Genomic DNA, 18,698 nt, shown 5'->3' with positions numbered 1-18,698 from the left:
ATCTCATGATCATGACCTGAGCTGAAACCAAGAGTCAGATGCTCAACCGATTGAGCCGCGCAGGCACCCCTGTGTACATTCCTACTTAATGTTGCCAATTCTTTGAGTTTTATAGTGGTTTATCTCTGTATTCCATCCAAAGCATTATTACATACAGTCATTGCCACATGGGAACAGTGTTGATTCTGTAAAAATAATCAGTGATGCTGTCACTATCTTGAAATTCTTAATAATGTTACCTTTGAGCATGTTTGGAGAGTGAAGCCCATAGGGACGACAGAGCATTTGCATGTGAGCCAAAGCTGGTCGAGCATGAACATAAAGTGCATGAAAAATGGTTGTTAGTTTTGTGCAGCCTTTCCACGATTTTAATAAGAACAACATACAAGCGCATCTATGAGCTATGAAACACGAACTGCGTGATTTCTCTGATTCCCCATTGGGGTTCCACGCACTTAGATCTCAATTTAAACCTGGCGGCGCACCATCTGAAGATGGATGCTAAGATTCACGGCAATCGTTTAAATTTTTAATTTTTCTTTACTTAGAGTCTTACTAAATAGCAGAAAGCACCAGGAAAAGGTGAGGTACACTCCAGTCGGAGGAGAAAGCTTTGCATGATATGACCCCTAGTGTCCCCTCCCATTTTTTCAACCAGGGTCCTGCATTTGCCACTTGCTCTGGGCCTGCAGACCGAGCAGCCGGGGCTGCAGACTGTACAGTCGGGCCTTCGGACTGCAGAGCCGGGCCTGCAGACTGCGCAGCCGGGGCTGCAGACTGTACAGTCGGGCCTTGGGACTGCAGAGCCGGAGCTGCGGACTGTGCAGCCGGACCAGCGGACTGCGCAGCCAGGGCTGCAGACTGTACAGCCGGCCCTGCGGACTGTGCAGCCGGGTCTGCGGACTGTACAGTGGGGCCTTGAGACTGTACAGTCGGGCCTTCAGACTGCAGTTGGGCCTGCAGACTGTACAGCCGGGGCTGCGGACTGCGCAGCAGGGCCTGCAGACTGTACAATCGGGCCTTCTAACTGCGCAGCTGGGGCTGCAGACTGTACAGCCGGCCCTGCGGACTGTGCAGCCGGATCTGCAGACTGTACAGCGGGGCCTTCAGACTGTACAGTTGGGTCTTCAGACTGTGCAGCCAGACCTGCGGACTGTGTGCCGGGACTGCGGACTGTGCAGCGGGGCCTGCGGACTGTGCAGCGGGGCCTGCGGACTGTGCAGCCGGGACTGCGGACTGTGCAGCGGGGCCTGCGGACTGTGCAGCCGGGACTGCGGACTGTGCAGCCGGGACTGCGGACTGTGCAGCGGGGCCTGCGGACTGTGCAGCCGGGACTGCGGACTGTGCAGCCGGACCTGCGGACTGTGCAGCGGGGCCTGCGGACTGTGCAGCCGGACCTGCGGACTGTGCAGCGGGACCTGCGGACTGTGCAGCGGGGCCTGCGGACTGTGCAGCCGGACCTGCGGACTGCGCAGCGGGGCCTGCGGACTGCGCAGCGGGACCTGCGGACTGCGCAGCGGGGCCTGCGGACTGCGCAGCCGGACCTGCAGCAGGACGCGAAAAGAAGCCTCCGGGCCGGCGGTGACCCGAAGGGCAACCCGACAGCAAGTCACTGCAGACAGCGCAGCAGAGCATCCGCAGGAGAGGACCTCCCCCCCCCCCCACGCCTCCGCAGCAGGAGGGTCCCCAGCCCCGGGGAGCGGCCCAGCCAGGCGGGCTGCACGGCGCAAGCCCGCACCCGACCCGTTTCAGAGCTCAGGAGCCTGGGGGTGCAGGAGGGGCGCGTGTGGGCGACCCCAGCCTCCCGCGACCTCCCGCGGCGAAGACCCCAGGCGGGGGCCGCTCCTCGCAGCGCGCATGCGTGTCAGGCCGCGCCGCGCACACCCCGCCCCTCCCGCCTCCGGCCGCGCGCTCGGGAAGCCGCTTCCCGCGAGGCCGCGCGGGTCCTCCAGGGCACCGAGAGCGCCGGCCAGCGCGGCGGCGACGACGCGCCGGAAGCGACGGCGCAGCTGCGCCTGGGCGCTCAGCGGCGGCGGCGGCCGCATACGTCATCGCGGGCGCGACGGCCCGAGGGACAGTCGTGGGTCGGCTCCGGTGAGGGTGCGGCGGCGGACCGGCCGGGAAGATGCCAGTGGCGGTGATGGCGGAAGGCGCCTTCAGTTTCAAGAAGCTGCTGGATCAGTGCGAGAACCAGGAGCTCGAGGTGGCGGCTGGCGGCGCGCTGGCAGGGGGCCCCCGGGGCGGTGCCGGTCTCCAGGGTAACGGGGCCGGCGGGGCGCCGGGGACGCGGGGGTGCGCCCCGGGGGCTCCCTTTCCTTGTTTGCAGCTATTTAAGATTTTATTTAAGGTTTTGTTTATTTATCCGTGAGAGACAGAGAGAGAGAGAGAGAGGCAGAGACACAGGCAGAGGGAGAAGCGGGCTCCACGCAGGGAGCCCGGGGCAGGACTCGAACCCAGGACCCTGGGGTCACGCCCTGAGCGGAAGGCAGATGCTCAGCCGCTGAGCCCCTCCCCCCGCCCCAGGCGTCCTCAGTTTACATATTCTTGTCCTTACGGAGACACACGGGTTTGGAGGGACCTAGAAATCACAGGCGCCGGCAGATCTGAACTCAACGGTGCGATTTTTAGTGTTTTGCCTCTTCTCGGAGCACTTTCTACATCTGCAGTTATAAGTACTATAAGGTTTATCTTTTAGGTTGGTGTTAATAAAATCCTTTTTCTTTTCTTTTCTTTTTTTTTTTTTTAAGTGTAAGCGTAAATAAGGTATTTTTCATATTTCTTTTTTTTTTTTTTTTTTTTTTTGGCCTTACAGGCTCCTGGAGGAATTGCCACTCCCCCCGTGTACGGTCAGCTCTTAGCTTTATATCTGCTCCACAATGACATGTAAGTACTTTTCTACCCAAATCCGAGAGCAGTGGCTTCCTGAGGATTGTACAGAAATTACGCTTCGCGTTGGAAAGACGTCAGCGAAACCCTAAGGCGCAAGGAGCTCTGTGCATTTTTTTTTTTTTTTTTTTTTTTATGATAGTCACAGAGAGAGAGAGAGGCAGAGACACACAGGCAGAGGGAGAAGCGGGCTCCATGCACCGGGAGCCCGACGTGGGATTCGATCCCGGGTCTCCAGGATCACGCCCTGGGCCAAAGGCAGGCGCCAAACCACTGCGCCACCCAGGGATCCCAGCTCTGTGCATTTTATCGTAATACTTAATGCACCTGTTTCATGTGTTATCGGATAGTGCCTAGGCCCAGTCGTTTTAAAATATACTTGTTTTACGTATATTCTTTAAAAGCACATTCTAATTTGTTTTGAGAAACAGCAGTGTCTATAAAGTCCTTTAGTTCTATTGATCTTTTTTGTTTTTGCTTTTTTTTTTGAGATTTTATTTATTTATTATAATGTTTCTTTCTTTTTTTTAAATTTTTATTTATTTATGATAGTCACACACACAGAGAGAGAGAGAGAGGCAGAGACACAGGCAGAGGGAGAAGCAGGCTCCGTGCACCGGGAGCCCGAAGTGGGATTCGATCCCGGATCTCCAGGATCGCGCCCTGGGCCAAAGGCAGGTGCCAAACCGCTGTGCCGCCCAGGGATCCCGAGATTTTATTTATTTATTAATGAGAGGCAGAGACACTGGCAGAGGGAGAAGCAGGCTCCATGCGGGGAGCCCAATGCATGACTCAATCCCGGGTCTCCAGGATCAGGCCCTGGGCTGAAGGCAGCGCTAAACCGCTGAGCCACCCGGGCTGCTGGACCTTTCTTGTTTTTATAAAACCTCCATGGGCTCCTGTTAATTTCATATGTAATCAGCCAATCCAGAGAAACTAAAAGGGAAGATAGAGAAGGTCGAGAGGAATTTGTTTAATGACATGTATGAGATCCTTTGAAAGGTCTTGTTTTTAGTTATTCCTAATTCGTGCTCGTTGAAGAAAAGTCAGGAAGCATAAGCGCACAGGAGTCCCTCTGCTGCTGCGAGTCGTCAGTAATTACTGTTAAGTGTTTTAAATTCTATTCAAGCTCTTTGTTTCATATCTTTTAAAAAGTAGCCTCTGATTTCTGCTAGACATATAACCATGAGCTGTCGATTTCATTTTCGTGATCCTGACATATGTTTGCTGTAGTTCAAGCTTTCAAACTCTTGAAGTTTTGGTGGCTCTGCACTCGGTCAGAGGGGGGTTCATGATAAGGAGGAAAGCATGTGTATCACATACGTTGTCAGGAGACTCCAGAGCCTTGAAAGTATAGAGATTTGCCTATTTTTATCTATGAAGAAATGACCTACTTCAGTGTTTGTGTTTTTAGCATACCATTACCTTAATTTAAGGTCTAGATCGTTAATTAAAAATGCACTATAAAGATGGCAAAATATTACTTTGTAAAAGTATTTTATTTTTATCTGAAAAGCTCCTCTTCCCCTGGACAAATTCATATAAAACTAAATTTGACTCTATAAAATACAGAGTATTTTAAACTATACTTCTGTGTGTTTGCAGTAAGATCTAAAATTTTAAACATTTACCGAAGTGATTTTTTTTTAATTGCTTATTGTTTTTTTGGGGGGGGATGTAAATTAGGAATAATGCAAGATATCTTTGGAAGAGGATACCACCTGCTATAAAGTCTGTAAGTATTCTTCAGTATTTCCTACTACTTGAATGTAGTAACTGCTTTCATTTAAATGGCAACATTGTAAACTTTTTAAAGTTTCTGTTTGCTTTCCTATGTGGTTCACAGAAATAGTTACTAAACTGGTATTAAAGTTTAAGGACAGATCTGCAAGTTTCCTCTAATCAGAAATTTAATTTCCCTTGGATAGTTCTAGAAATCTGTCTTCAGCTTCTTCTGATCACGTTAAGACACTTCATGTTAAGTGCCACTTTGCCTGGCAAACAACAGATATTTTACATAAAGGTTTGGTTTGGGTTTTGTTTTGCTTTTTTAACTGATTTGTGCAGTAATGGTATTTACTTTGAAATTGGTGTTATTTACAAGTATATCCTAAGAATGATTTTCACAGCATTAAGATTATTTTTGGTAATTAGGATTTCTGATTCCTTAGTTTGGATGGGAGATTAGATGAAATAACCTCTTAAAATTTTCTTCCAAAATGGAATGAAATACATTTTTAATTTTACGGGATTCATTGTTTCTAGAATAAGTACAAAGTGAATTTTTTAAACATAGAATATTCACAGAATATTATCAAGAATTCACTTGAATTCTTCTGTTCATTATTGATATTTAGCAGCAATTCATTTAGCATTTTTACTGTCTGTCTTCTCCAGACATTCTGTTATATAAGATTGGCTTATTCCTCCAGCTTCATTGACTTAAAATAAAGAACTGTAAATTACACTCATAGTTTCAGTGACGTTCGTGGGAATTTGGTCCTGGGAGAGGCTACAGTGTATGACATTGACGGTCTTTACTCTTTGTCATTTTGCTATTACTTTTGCCAAAAAAGCATGCATATATATTTTACATGCATGTATCTGTGAATATCTATATGATATTTATAGCATTTATGTATATATGAAATACAAGTACATTTTGAAGAATCGTTCAAGAAAGTTAGTTCCCAGGCTTAGTTCTGAAATATTTTTAGACAAGTGTTTTATGCTCTAATTTTCTCTTAGAATTTATATAAACCATACAAATAAATTTTGCATTACTGTCCACAGCACTTAAAAACGTTTTTGATAGTGATTGGGCTGAAGAAGCAATTATACCTCTTAAAAGAAATGTTGAGTTATGTTTTAAGATACAGTTGTTGCTAAAACTCCAAAGTGAATATACTCAAAGACAGTAATATTTATTGCAGGCAAATTCTGAACTTGGGGGAATTTGGTCAGTAGGACAGAGAATCTGGCAGAGAGATTTCCCTGGGATCTATACCACCATCAACGCACACCAGTGGTCTGAGACGGTCCAGCCAATCATGGAAGCACTTAGAGGTAGTGTTTCTTCGTGGTTAAGAATTAGATTAGACCTGTTCTCTTGTTGGGAGCCGCGTGCCAGGAAGGGGAGCAATGGCTCTCTGTTGACTCTTCCAACCGGCCCACCTGTCTCACCCTTGTTGTTGAAGGCTTGTGGCTCAAGGACGCATACTATTGCTATCTATTCAAGGGCGCATACCTTTGCTATCTATTGTGAAAAGACATGTTTGGAAAACTAAGCTTAAGACATCCTGCTTGTTATACAACCCTGCTTTATAAAAGAGTGAATAATACAAATAAAGTTGGCATTGTGGCTGAATCCAGCCATATGTCCCTCCTGCTCCCACTCTGTTTATGTCTCTTTTCTTTTCCTCATTCCCTTACCCTCATCCCTGGACGGTTGTCGCCCCCAGCCTGCGCGACATTCTCTAAGTGCTGCGATGCTGAAGTAAGTTAGCAGTGTGTTTTAAAAATACATATATTTCCTGCTAGGTGAATACAGCAGCTTTCAAAATTCTTTTGTAAGGATTTGCTCTAATCGTGCTTCTTCATTTCATCCTGCTTGAGATTTTATCAGCAGTTAGGGGCTTCACTGTCTCTCATCTTAATTCTGGATTGAGATTGATCTTGTCAGTAAAAGGATTTTTTGCTACTAAAATGAAATCTTGTAATACTCTAACAAGCTCAAGGTATGTGGTGGTTAAGATTTTAAACCCCACGTATTTAAAAATAGAGACTGTGCTTTGGAGTCTGTTGACTTCAGTCTTTGATAGGGGTGTCTCCAGCTTCTGGATTTGTACCTAGTCAGTTCAGTACACAGATGTTCAGATATTTTTCAATTGCTCTGAAAGGTTACAAGCCTCTGTGACATGGCATTGATCTGACAATGAAACTGGACCCAGCCTCTCTTTCTGTTCTTCTGCCCCTGACGTTTGCTGGTTCACTCTTTTATAAATTCATACAGTGACCTCTTTTATGTTTCAATCCTTATTTCCTAATGTTACCTTGTTGCTGTGGTAATGCCTGCCCTGACTGCCTTCCTGCTCTGGAGGAAGGAATTTTTGAATAACTGTTCATCATTCTGGCAAGGGATATCATCTTTTCAGGGGGGCAGAAGGTGAAGGTTGCTTCTGAGATGTATCTAATTTCTCTTGGGATGGTAAAGCTGTATCAGCATAAAACAGAACAATGTAAGCGACAAAACAGGAGACACTTAGTTTAAAAGAATGAAGGAAGTGAGCAGGAGTGCAGGGCCTGCTGGGTGGGAAGCTGGTGGGTGGAAAGGGAGGAGGGTGGCATAAGGTAAGGGCAGTTTGGGATATTCCCACAGGAAACCGCCTTAGCCTCTTGACATAAGTCCGAGGAGGAATGAGTGTGATGGTGGATTTTGTAGCATCTGGTTCTGTCTTAGGACTATAGTGTGAGGGCGCAGCCCGCGTGCCCTTTCCCAGCAGTGTACAGCAGGTTCGTTGGCAGGACTGGGGCTCAGATCTCGTGACTCATCCAGCAAGTGTTCACTGTGTGTCTTCATCGGGTATAGCGGTGTTTCCTCCCAGGGCTGCCTCTGCCTCCAGCTCCATTAGATTAAACACTCCTTTGGAGGCCGTCCAGTGGGCCTCTGGAACACCGTGTAGCACAACATGGGGGAGTTTGGCCTCTGGAGCGTGCTTCTGGGGTTCGTATCCTGATGCTGCCATCTGAGTGATCCTTCTGTACCTCATTTTTCTCAATGTAAAGTGGGATCATAAGTAGTATTTTTCTTGTGTTGTTAGAAATTAATACGTGTAAGCACTTACATGTGCTTGCTTCATTAATGTGTATAAGCTTTCATCTGTTCACCTGCAGTATTTGTGAACATATCCTGAGAATTTTACAAATCCCCAGACCCATGAATGGTACTGTCTTCCTCCATAAAATGCGGCCTGCTGAAGGAAGTCTCATAGCATATTTGAATCACTGCTAAATTTAATATTTTGCTTTTTAATGTGTTACAAACTTTGTGTTTTCTAGATTGTTCTAAGAACAGTCTCATTGTCAGATCTCTTCCTTTCTGTTCTGAGTTAGTCACAGTCCTACCAGAAAATTGAAAATGGCTTAACTGAACAGAGGCTAGTGAAAGAGCTGTTTGTTGGCAAAGGCAACCAGCAGAGGCCAGCAAAGCCCCAGGGGCTCACTGTGGACAGTAGCCATTCTTTTTTTTTTTTTTTTTTTTATGATAGTCACAGAGAGAGAGAGAGAGAGGCAGAGACACAGGCGGAGGGAGAAGCAGGCTCCATGCACCGGGAGCCTGATGTGGGATTCGATCCCGGGTCTCCAGGATCGCGCCCTGGGCCAAAGGCAGGCGCCAAACCGCTGCGCCACCCAGGGATCCCGACAGTAGCCATTCTTATTCTAGGCCCAAAGGGAGGGGGCCATGGAAAGGGGCTGCCCCAGGAGCTGTGTGTGGATCAGCCAGCGCGAGGCAGGGAGGGCGCAGAGGAAGTACATTCACCTGACCTGTGGACACCCCCTCTACTACAGGTGCCGTGGGCAGTGGTGTCCAGACTCCCTGGAGTAGAAGGGCAGACATGGGTTTGAAAGTGCAGGACTGTCCCTCATCTTCCCTCTGTAGCACTTGCAACTGCTGGTAGAGAATAGGTACTTGGAGGTACTGTTTACACCACAGAGTGAGCATGGGTCTCCCCAGGACTTTGTCACATGGTGAATTGCTGCAGATGGTAGGTGCTGACTGTTCACTGCACTTTCCAACTTGTTCTGATACACTCTCTCCTGAGACCATTTCCCAGGTCTTTAAGGGTCACACAGTGACTAGAATGTCCCCGAGTAGTTAAAAGCAGCCTGAGTTGTGTGGCCTTTGACTAACCCTGTGGAACTCTGTGCCTGTGACTTTGCTCCATCTGCCCACCCCCTTCGCCTCCCCATGTGCTTCTCTCCTGTTTGCCAGGCCTGCCTCTGTTTCTCTCCTCTTCCTCTCCCATTGGCCTGTCTCTTCCATTCATTCCGTCTTGTTCTTCTCCCCATCTCCTCTCAATTGTAAAAATCTAACCAGAGTGCTTGAACTAAAGTTATTTTTAAAATTCAGTAGGCTTTCCGTGTGGGTACAGCTGTTGGTGCATGCTTAGATTTCCCTGTTTGAGTGCCCATGACCTTCATTCAGTAAGGGAAGCCTCCGTTATTGCCAAGGTGTTTCAAGTCCACCGTGAGGCCATGTGCTGAGCGATCGGTAGGACAGGGGAGAGAGTTGACTAGAGGCGTGGAAGCTGGAGGGGACATCAGGCTCAGAAGTGAGGACGTGTGATGGAATGTCAGCGATCCTTAAGTATGAGGGGACAAGGCCAAAGGCTATGTCCTGGTGATATCTTTAACAAGCAAGTCTTCAGCTCATGACTTCCTTTTTTTTGTTTTGTTTTGTTTGTTTGTTTGTTTTAAGATTTTTATGTATTAATGAGAGAAAGAGAGGCAGAGACATAGGCAGAGGGAGAAGCAGGCTTCCCGCAGGGATCCTGATGTAGGACTCCATCCCCGGACTCCATGCCCTGGGCCGAAGGCAGGTGCTTAACCGCTAAGCCACCTAGGCGTCCCAGCACATGACTTTACCTTAGAGAGGCTAGGCTCTTTGATTGAAAACGTATAAAAGCCCTCCTTCTGTAGAGAAGTTGAGGAAACGTGCCATAGGAGGTGAAAACAAGCTTGTTAAATAGTGTAAACAGAGCTGGGAGTTTAGAGATGGCAGTGAACTTCAGTGCTGCAGGAGGAGCTTGTAAACAGACGTGGGAGTCACAGAGAGCAGACACCACACAGCAACATAAACCCAGAGCCCAGAGATGAAAAGGTGTAAGGCTTGTCTGAGAGCCGGGGGCCTATTGGGGAGTAGAGGGTGCCTGAGAAGCTTGGTGTAGTCGTCAGGCAACGTCCCAGGAATGGAGAGAGGATTTTCAGTATATCATGGGGCTGTGTTGTACATAAACATTGGCAATTCAATGTGGAAAGTAAAATAGAATATTTGTAAGCATGTTGACAGCCACGGGGAGGAGCCCTTGTGTTACTGCAAGAGCAGTGGGCAGGAAGATAGGCTAGCTGCACCTCGGTTCCTACCATTGACTTATCTCTGCCTCATTTCTGGAGTATTTAATGTGGGAATGTAAGCCTAGGGAACTCCCACATGTCATCTCTAGGGAGCTTTTGTTGCCGGAATTGTTTGCAGCCCACACACCTCCCCATTAGGCTCAGTCATTCAGGACTTGACGTTGGGATTTGAACCCAAATTAAGTCAAAGGTTCAGAGAAGACTTGAAAGTTGGGAAGTGTTAATAAAAATTCAATTGCATGGGCAGCCCGGGTGGCTCAGTGGTCTGCCTTCGGCCCGGGGCGTGATCCTGGAGACCCAGGATTGAGTCCCATGTCAGGCTCCCTGCTTGGAGCCTGCTCCTCCCTCTGCCTGTGTCTCTGCCTCTCTCTCTCCCTGTCTCTTATGAATGAATGAATGAATGAATGAATGAATGAATGAATGAATCTTAAAAAAAATTCAGCTGCGTAAACTTGAAGATCTAATTGGGTTTATTAAGCAATCTTTGGTTTGGGCAGCATGCCATCGAGCAAGTAGAGGGGAGCTATGAGGAGCTTGATTAAATGGCAGGTTTGCATAGGAAGGAACTTGGGGCAAGGACATTATTAGCAAAAGAAAAGGAAGGATGTTTCAGGCCAGGTCACCTCCCTTAAGGGTAGAGTAAGGAATCTCCTTTCTGGGAGTTGAGGGTTTCCACGTGATCAGGAAATTCCCCCACTGACCTCTTAAGACTGTATTTCTAGATTGAAACTGTGTTAGGTATTAAGTCCCAGTTTGCTGAGGCATTTGGGGACCTGTGGTTTTCTTGTTAACAGAAGAGCACTCTAGTTGCAAGGTTTGCTCTGCAGTTTCTAGGTGCACTCCTATACAGAGACCCTGCTCAGAACGGACAGCTGATTACTGAAGTAGATTATTTCCACTCCTTTCAGTCCATGAAAGTGGAATTAAAAAAGAAAAACATGTATATAAAGATAAATTTACATACATAAATATTTAAATGAAATTTTCTTAGAGTTTGGGTCTTATGTATATTAACTTTTTTCCTTTTAAATTTCATTGTCCCTCCAAGAGAGATGTGCTGTCCGAGAGGAAGTACAAGAGATTGATTTGTTTATTCAGCAGTATCTGAGCACCTCTTCCGTGCCCGGCACAGGTGTCTGTATCTGTCAGCATTGAGCTCTTTGGGTTGATTTAGTCTTGCTTAGAGAATTTAGACAAGGACAATCATGTAACTTAATCCTGTGTTAAAAATGCCAGCTCTTTTGGTTCACTGTCTGCCCCCCCTCCACTCCCACCTCAGATGCAACAAGAAGAAGAGCCTTTGCCCTGGTCTCTCAAGCCTACACCTCCATAATTGCCGACGACTTCGCGGCCTTTGTTGGGCTCCCTGTGGAGGAGGCTGTGAAAGGTATGTTGGGCTTACTTTTTACTTTGAACAAAGGTGGAAGGGTAAATTGTTGAAACAGGTTGGCTTTGGAATTTAGGTGGTGTTTGTTCCCTGGAAGGAATTATAAAACCTACGGGTGCCACACCCCCAGGGGGTGTGAGCAGGAAACATCCGTTCATCAAGCCAGTAGTGGCTCTGCCAAGGCATGGGGTAGGAATCCCTGCAAAGGTAGGAGGAGAGATTTTATACAGATCTTACAGCACCTTGCAACCAGTTTCTCTACCAAATGAGTTAAGGAAAAACCATAGTAGAGCCTTCTGGGTTTTCAAGCGTGGATAAGAGATTTCAGATTCATATTTACTTTAAAGCATTTTTTGCCAAAAGCAGTTAATGCTGTCTTAGAACACGAGCTTTGCAAAGGAGGACTTTGCCATTCTTATAAAGTCAGCGTTGGGCTATGTCTAGGAGGTGTACCCTCTTTGCATCTGATCATTCTAGCTCTTTCTTTATCAGAACCTCTTTGATATTTCTATAGTCATTTTTTGCCACAGTTCCCAGGACTTGATCCATGAGTATTTTCTACTTTTATTTCTTAGAACTTTGATGAAGACTAAAGTTAACAGTGGGCTTGTGAAATGGTGGGGTGCCCTCCCAAGGTGATTCCCAGGAAGGAGACTAGAGCCCCTGTTGACTGAGAGTGGGACGAGCAGGGAGGGATGTGGTGGGAACAGAGTTCCTGGAAGACAGGGACAAGGAGGGTGTGAGAGGGCAAGGGGGCCTATGGAGAAGGCACTTGAGACAGCCCCAGGCAGCTCAGGTTACATCCGGTCTTAGAATTGGTACCGGAATGTGAGATGCAAGAAAGTAGAGGGTGTACAGATTATTTGCTTGTGTTAAGTGTGCCAGGTGAGTAGCATTAAATTAATAATTCTTAAACTTTGTAATTTCTTTAAATTATCTGTTCCTCTGAATCAACATATTGATAAATGTGTTCTTTTAAAAAAAATTTTAATTGACCTCATGACTCACTTGTAGAAATCCTCATTTTACCTGTATTTGGTAAAGGTAGTCTCCTCTCACTGTCCCTTTTCAGCCCCTTTTTCCTCGATATTTCTCACCAGTAACTCTTACCCAGTGTCTCCAAATATGCTTTTGCATTTGGATTTCTCAGTGATGCCCAAACTAGCTCCTCCCCTTGGTAAATTGCTATCGAATGCTCTATGTGCCTTGTAGCATTGTTTTACCATAACTGACATTTTTGATTCTCTGACTAAAATAAGGCCACACCTTGTTCCTCAGTTTCCAAAGCCTACCACAATTTTAGATGCATAAAAGGCAGGTTAATGAAGTTCCTGGAGTAAATCATACTGTTGCTTATAAACATTTGTTTTGATTCATCTTGAAATTGATCTGTAGTTTATTACATACTAATAACATACCCCTGAGCCCTACTCTTAACTGACTGCCTGGGTCCGAGTCCTGTACCCTCCTCCCAACCCCATACTAACTGCGTGACCCAGGACACATCATAGGATTCCCCAAAATTCATTTTCCACATCAGTTTAGTGATGGTTCTGAGTCCTACTTCAGAGTTGTGTGGTGATGACCTGATATGATTGCTGTGGGACGGTGCCTACTGGCCAGGACTCGGTTTTGTCATTGGCATCAGCTTTGTTACTACTGATAGAGCAATTGGAGGCAGTATCATGTACATCCTCCTTAGAGATGGAAGTGTTGTTTCCTGTATATTGACCAGATTAAGACCGTATTGCACACTATGGAAGACTGGTCATTTGCTAGGGATTGTATCAGCCTGATAGAGTAAAATGAGACTTTGATGCACATTTCAGAAATGTTTCAAAGTAAGTCCATCTGGGAATGCTATCTATATAATCAACTTTTCTAGTAAAAATACACATTGTAGGGTAACCTGGACTTGTCAGATCCTCCATACAAGTAGTGCCATTGACAGATTGTGGATCTTGTAAATGAAAATTATAGTAACTTTTGGTTATTGCTTCATTTGTGTGTTAAATACATATCTCTAGGTATATTGGAACAAGGATGGCAAGCCGACTCTACCACAAGAATGGTTATGCCCAAAAAGCCAGGTAGGTGGAGCTCTTCATCCATATATGCACCATGGACCTCTTCTAAGACTACTTCAGTCTTTTAGACATTGAATTTGAGTAATTTGGTAATAAGGTTCTGCTGTGCTAGCAAATTGAAAGTAACTCAGTTAAGTATAGACCTGGAATGATAGACGCAGCAGAAAGCATTTTAAAGATCACCTGGTTTTACCTTGATTTCTAAAAAAAAAAAAAAATTTTTTTTAAGAACTGGGTTTCCAGGATCACACCCTGGGCTGAAGGCGGTGCTAAACCACTGAGCCACCCAGGGATCCCCCAATTTTTTTTTTTGTATAAGAAACTATATGGGTTTCTCATAATCCATATTACAACTTAATTCTTACTAAGCATTAGTCTCCCATCCACTTATTTATGGGACCATTTCTAAGTGTGCTTATCCATATCTAAGTCATTGTCTTTTTAAAAAAATATCTTCTTTTTCTCCTTGTACTATAGCTGTGTAGCCTCTTCTCTGAAACAAGATTTTCAGTGGCTTTAACTTTCACAGAATTAAGTTCTTTGGCCTTTTAAGGCTTAAATTATTTGGCCTGCGCTTGTTGTCTCCATCTGAATTCCCAGCCCCTCAGTCCTCCTCCTGAAGTGAGCCGTGTTCATTCCTGCGTGGGGGTCTCTCCTCCATTGGCAGGAGTGCCCTTTTATGCCGGGTCTTTGGAACTGGGCTTAATGCCACATCCATACACCCTCTCCCTCAACCAGAGTTCCTTCCACCTGCTCCGTGTTCCTATCGTGTAGACAGTGTTGACCCCTCAGCAAGGAATTCCTCAGATTTCAGTGGGCTCTGCCCTGGGAAGGTACAAGAGGTGGTGAGACCCGGTCCCAGCAGATCTCACTGCTGTAATGAGAAGATTTGCGTAATCCTATAGAGCATAACTGTTAACCGTTTGAGAAGTAAATGGTTGTAAATGCCATTACATTACAAATGACATGCTCTGTGTGAAGGCTCTTCACAGTGACTCATATAAACTGGGCTGTTCATTTTCCTTAGTTGCAGGGGCCCTGGATGTGTCCTTTAACAGGTTTATTCCCTTATCAGGTACGTTATGTTTATATGCTTATTTAAAACATTTCATTGTTCTTTTTTTTTTGTCATGTGTCTCTGTTTTCCTTAGCTCCCACATTGTAAATGAAGAGATGAAATTCTGTATTTGCTGTTTATAATGATATATTTGGTTATAATAGAGAACGTGTGGGTTCCCCTCTGTAGTTCACCTTGAGGCCAGGGCACCTTCTGGCCCAGTCACGGAGCCTCCGTGGTGTCATGGGGGGAAGCCGTGATGGGGCTTCTCACCAGCACTTCCTCGGAAGGCATCCCTGGGCTGACATGTGCTAAATTAAAAGTTGAAATTAAATTCCTTGATAGGTTCTTTGTGGGGTTTTTTTGTTTTGTTTTGTTCACTGACAATTTAATGTCCTCCTAGAGCACTGCATGGCACAGGGTAAGCACTGGGTGATTGGTTATTCACTGAATATCATGTCAGGTGGGTATATGTCCTTCCAGGAAGAGCTGTGCTCTCTCAAGAGAGGCGTTGCTTGTTAACCTGGAAACTTCAACAAAGCTGGACATGCCTTTGCTCCCCCTTGAGAAAAACTCATCAAAGTTGAAACTTTGCTTGTTTTTCAAAATGTCCAAAATCAATAAGAAAGTTTCTTTATTGTTAAATGACAGGCCTGGAAGGGTGTGGGTGGCAGGGCCCAGGTGCTGTCACATGGGGTCTAACTTTAGTCTCTTTCTGTTTCACTTGCAGAGCCCGCCCCAGTGCCCCCAATCCCCAATGAGCAGCAGTTAGCCAGACTGACCGATTATGTGGCTTTCCTCGAAAACTGATATATCATTCTGAGTCCAAGATCCACCTTCAGAATCCTGTATACTGACAGATATAGAAATGTAAAATTTTTATTTTCAATTTATTGGATGGATGAAGCACCTCAGCATTCCTTACTGAGTATGTGATAAAATACATATATAAAGTATATTATTATATATTTTGTCCTTAAACATTATGCTGAATAGTTGTTGAAACAATTCTCATTTTGTAATATTTGACAATTTCGATGGAGCCCGTCAGTATTATGCAGTTTATATTTCCTAGTGACTGACTGATAAAACAGCTCTCCTGCTTCATGTAGGTCAGTGGTTGACAACTGTTTGCCCCTGCCCCAGCGTACAGCACACCCCATCGGCACTGATGGTTGATAGTTGCGGTGATTCCTTTGGGGTTTGAGGAGGACTGTCCCCGGAGACAGTCTCTGAGCTGCCAGGGATTCTGATGCACCCCCTTCAGAGAATATGCTCTCCTTTCTCCTCACCTCCTACAGAATGCTGAAGTGTAGCTGAGGAACAGAAGACCACTTCCTCAGTGAACCAGTTTCTTAACTTCGATTTTTTTCCTGATAGTGTGAGTACATCCATTGCTGGCAGTGGAGGGCTTGCCATGAAAATGCAACTATTTAAGACCTTCAGGAGAGATATTAGATGTAATACTCCTTTCAGAAGAAGGGAATATTAGGGTGGAATGCATTATATTGGCAAGGAAGCTATTAAGATAAGTGATCCACTTGGTACAACTGTCTTGCAGCCTACTGGTTGCTTATTTTTATCCTTTGGTTCAAGTTCTGCCTTTTGGAGAAATACTGAACAAGTCTTGCAGTTTTTGTGTGATGCCCTCTGAATATTTGGAGGTGTTTATTGTATCTTCAGGTTAAAAGCCCCCCTGCTTCATTTATTCTGCATTTGTTCAATAAATATTTAATTGAATCAGCTGTTTCATCTGAGATAGTTTCTAAAAATTTCACTCCTGGTGTTTCTGTGGATACATTCTAGTTTGCCATTTTTTCAATATACAAATGTCCTACTTGAGTAGAAATGACATATATAGTGGTGATTGTATGATTCCGATTTTTGTTCATTTTAAATACATTTTTCAATTATTAACATTTGTGGAAATACCTTTTAAATTAACAGTTTATTGAACTTGGATGTCTAAGTCGTGTTGTTAAAACTCCCTTGTTTTACAGTTGAGGAAATGGAAATTCAAGAAGCAAGAGGATCAATAGCTAGAAAGTGATGATGCCAGTTATTGAACTTCCAGGTATTAAGTACAAATTGTATCCATGGGCCTTATTTTAAATAGATTGGAATCAACTGAATTGTTCATTACTAGAGGACGGGGTGAATAAACGGTAGCATTCAGTGCTGTGCTGTGCAGCTCCTGGAGGCATGAGTAAGAGAGAGAAGATCTCTGGATGAAAACAAGGTGATCTTCAGAGTGAAAGCAGAGGAAGTAGAAGGGGTTTAATGAGAAAGGGTATATGGATATATGTGCAACCATACATACTTGCTGGTATTTCAAAAAACAGAGGCTAACCCACGAACTAGTAAAACTGGTTCTTCAAAGGGGAAAAGGAAGTGGTCAGTAAACTTCACATAGTGAAACAGTAATTACTTCAGGTGACTTGATCACAGTTTTGATTTTGCATTGTCACTGGAATACATACTGAGGACACAGACCTCAGCCCACTGAATATGGCTTCATGGCTAATTTCAAAAAACTACCTTGGTAACGTCACTATTATTAAAAGTATATTTTAGGATAAAGCAATTTAGAAATCAGGTAGTCTTAAATTTCACTTAGAAACCCTAAATGCTTTTTCTTTCTAAACAATAAATAGTTCCTGGTCCAACTAAAAAGGCCTAATGTAATTATAACCCAACACCAGTGAGAACCAATAATGCCCAGATGGTGGTCTCTAAACTCCTATTTTCAAATAAGCAGAATCAGAACTTATTTTCAAAGTAGATACTAGTCTGGGGAAATAATTACATGGTTGAACCTCAGTATAAGATCTCCCAGGTTCAGGAATGTTTCAGAGTCTAAGAGGGTTCTTTCAGAAGTTCGTAGAAGCCAACCTGAAGGAACTTCTATTGGCCAAACATGAGATAAATTGAGTACAAAAAATCTAAATACATGTTTATATTTTTAATCCCAAGTTTATAATTACAGTACTAAATCTCATCCTTGCACAAGAAATTCAGGATAAATGTTTGGTCTCCCCTGTATTTATCATTGTAAAGAACAAATGAATTGATGCCCTAGGGATATCCAAAATAACAAAATTGAGCCTGCAAAGTGATCAAACAACTGATCGTAGACAGTTCTTTACAGAAAGATTCCACCCAATAGATACTGATAAAATTAGAAAATCCATATTTTGCAGTACTTTTCCTAAAGGATCTAGGAAAGAAGCATCAATGGCTGCTGAGACCATGGGCTGAGAAAGTAAGACTGAGCATAAAATAAACCCAGCAGGCACATCAGCCCATCTTTGGTCCTGGCTACTGCTGAGACTGCCAGCTGCAGGTGTAGCCTGACAGCACCCTGCTTTAGACCCATCGAGTGTATCTGTGCTTTTTGCTCTGGGGCTTACATGACAGTGCCACAGGGTTGCCCACACAAACCTGGGTAAGGGGGAACTAGATCCCGGACCAGCCTTTCAACAGATGGAGGCACGACCTAGGCAATAACACTGCCTTCCATGTCTTGGGAAGATGGTTCCAGGGTACGTTCCATGTGTGGTACCTGAAAAAAGACCCCACAGAGCCTGAGCTGTGGTTGCCCATTGTGACCAGTCTGCGGTGGCGTGGATTGCTAGTTCCTCCTTCCTTGTTTCTCTCTTCCCAGTTCCCCTCTGTGTTTCCTGGGATCAAGAGAAGTGGCCTGTCTACACGTAAGTTGAAAGCACCTGAATCCATCATTCTTAACATCACTCAGTGAGACATGTAAGCTTGCCAGGATGGCAGGGTAAGCATATAGTCTCCACCATGAAGTTTTGTCAGAACAAACTCCCCCAAAATGAATAGGAATCTAACCAAGGTGTAGACTTAACTGCCCATTTCCATGATACGCAGTTATTAGGTGAACAAGTTAAACGCCCCACTAAGAGGCAGTCAGCCAGATCTAGAATGTGGGGGATTTAACAGGACAAAAAAGTGAGTTTCCTTAAAAAATAAATGACCTGAGAAGAGTCAAAGGGTGGTAGAGTTGGCGGTGAGCATGGGAAGATCTCTGCTCCTGGGCCGAAGTACTTTGAGGCAGACTCCAGTTGTGCCAAGAACTACAAACAGATGGCTGCGTGGCAAGAAATCTGCTGAAGGGCATCAAAGA

General features: G+C 45.0%; 1 protein-coding gene and 1 long non-coding RNA gene across 2 annotated transcripts; both read left to right on the top strand.

Annotated features, from left to right (window-relative positions):
- The first annotated feature begins 1,914 nt into the window (after positions 1–1,914).
- On the top strand, positions 1,915–16,291 carry COPS8 (COP9 signalosome subunit 8). Its single transcript, XM_072719088.1, has 8 exons — positions 1,915–2,203; positions 2,813–2,883; positions 4,573–4,621; positions 5,820–5,952; positions 11,300–11,407; positions 13,435–13,497; positions 14,522–14,569; positions 15,282–16,291. The coding sequence occupies exons 1-8, from the start codon at positions 2,126–2,128 to the stop codon at positions 15,359–15,361; spliced, it is 630 nt and encodes a 209-aa protein (XP_072575189.1). The 5' UTR covers positions 1,915–2,125; the 3' UTR covers positions 15,362–16,291.
- Positions 16,292–16,517: 226 nt separating this feature from the next.
- LOC140593817 (uncharacterized) lies at positions 16,518–18,387 on the top strand. The gene is made up of 2 exons (XR_011994114.1): positions 16,518–16,625; positions 18,216–18,387. It is a non-coding gene; the product is annotated as an uncharacterized lncRNA (long non-coding RNA).
- Positions 18,388–18,698: the final 311 nt, after the last annotated feature.

The sequence above is a fragment of the Vulpes vulpes genome, chromosome 9, assembly GCF_048418805.1.
Source record: "Vulpes vulpes isolate BD-2025 chromosome 9, VulVul3, whole genome shotgun sequence".
NCBI lineage: Eukaryota > Metazoa > Chordata > Mammalia > Carnivora > Canidae > Vulpes > Vulpes vulpes.
The sequence above is the reverse complement of the archived record's forward strand: the minus strand, read 5'-3'. Positions and strand labels throughout refer to the sequence as shown.

Coding starts and splice junctions, on each gene's coding strand:
- COPS8 (XM_072719088.1), top strand. CDS start 2,126: ATGCCAGTGGCGGTGATGGCGGAAGGCGCCTTCAGTTTCAAGAAGCTG. Junction 2,204..2,812: donor GCGAGAACCAGGAGCTCGAG/GTGGCGGCTGGC, acceptor TTGGCCTTACAG/GCTCCTGGAGGAATTGCCAC. Junction 2,884..4,572: donor TATCTGCTCCACAATGACAT/GTAAGTACTTTT, acceptor GATGTAAATTAG/GAATAATGCAAGATATCTTT.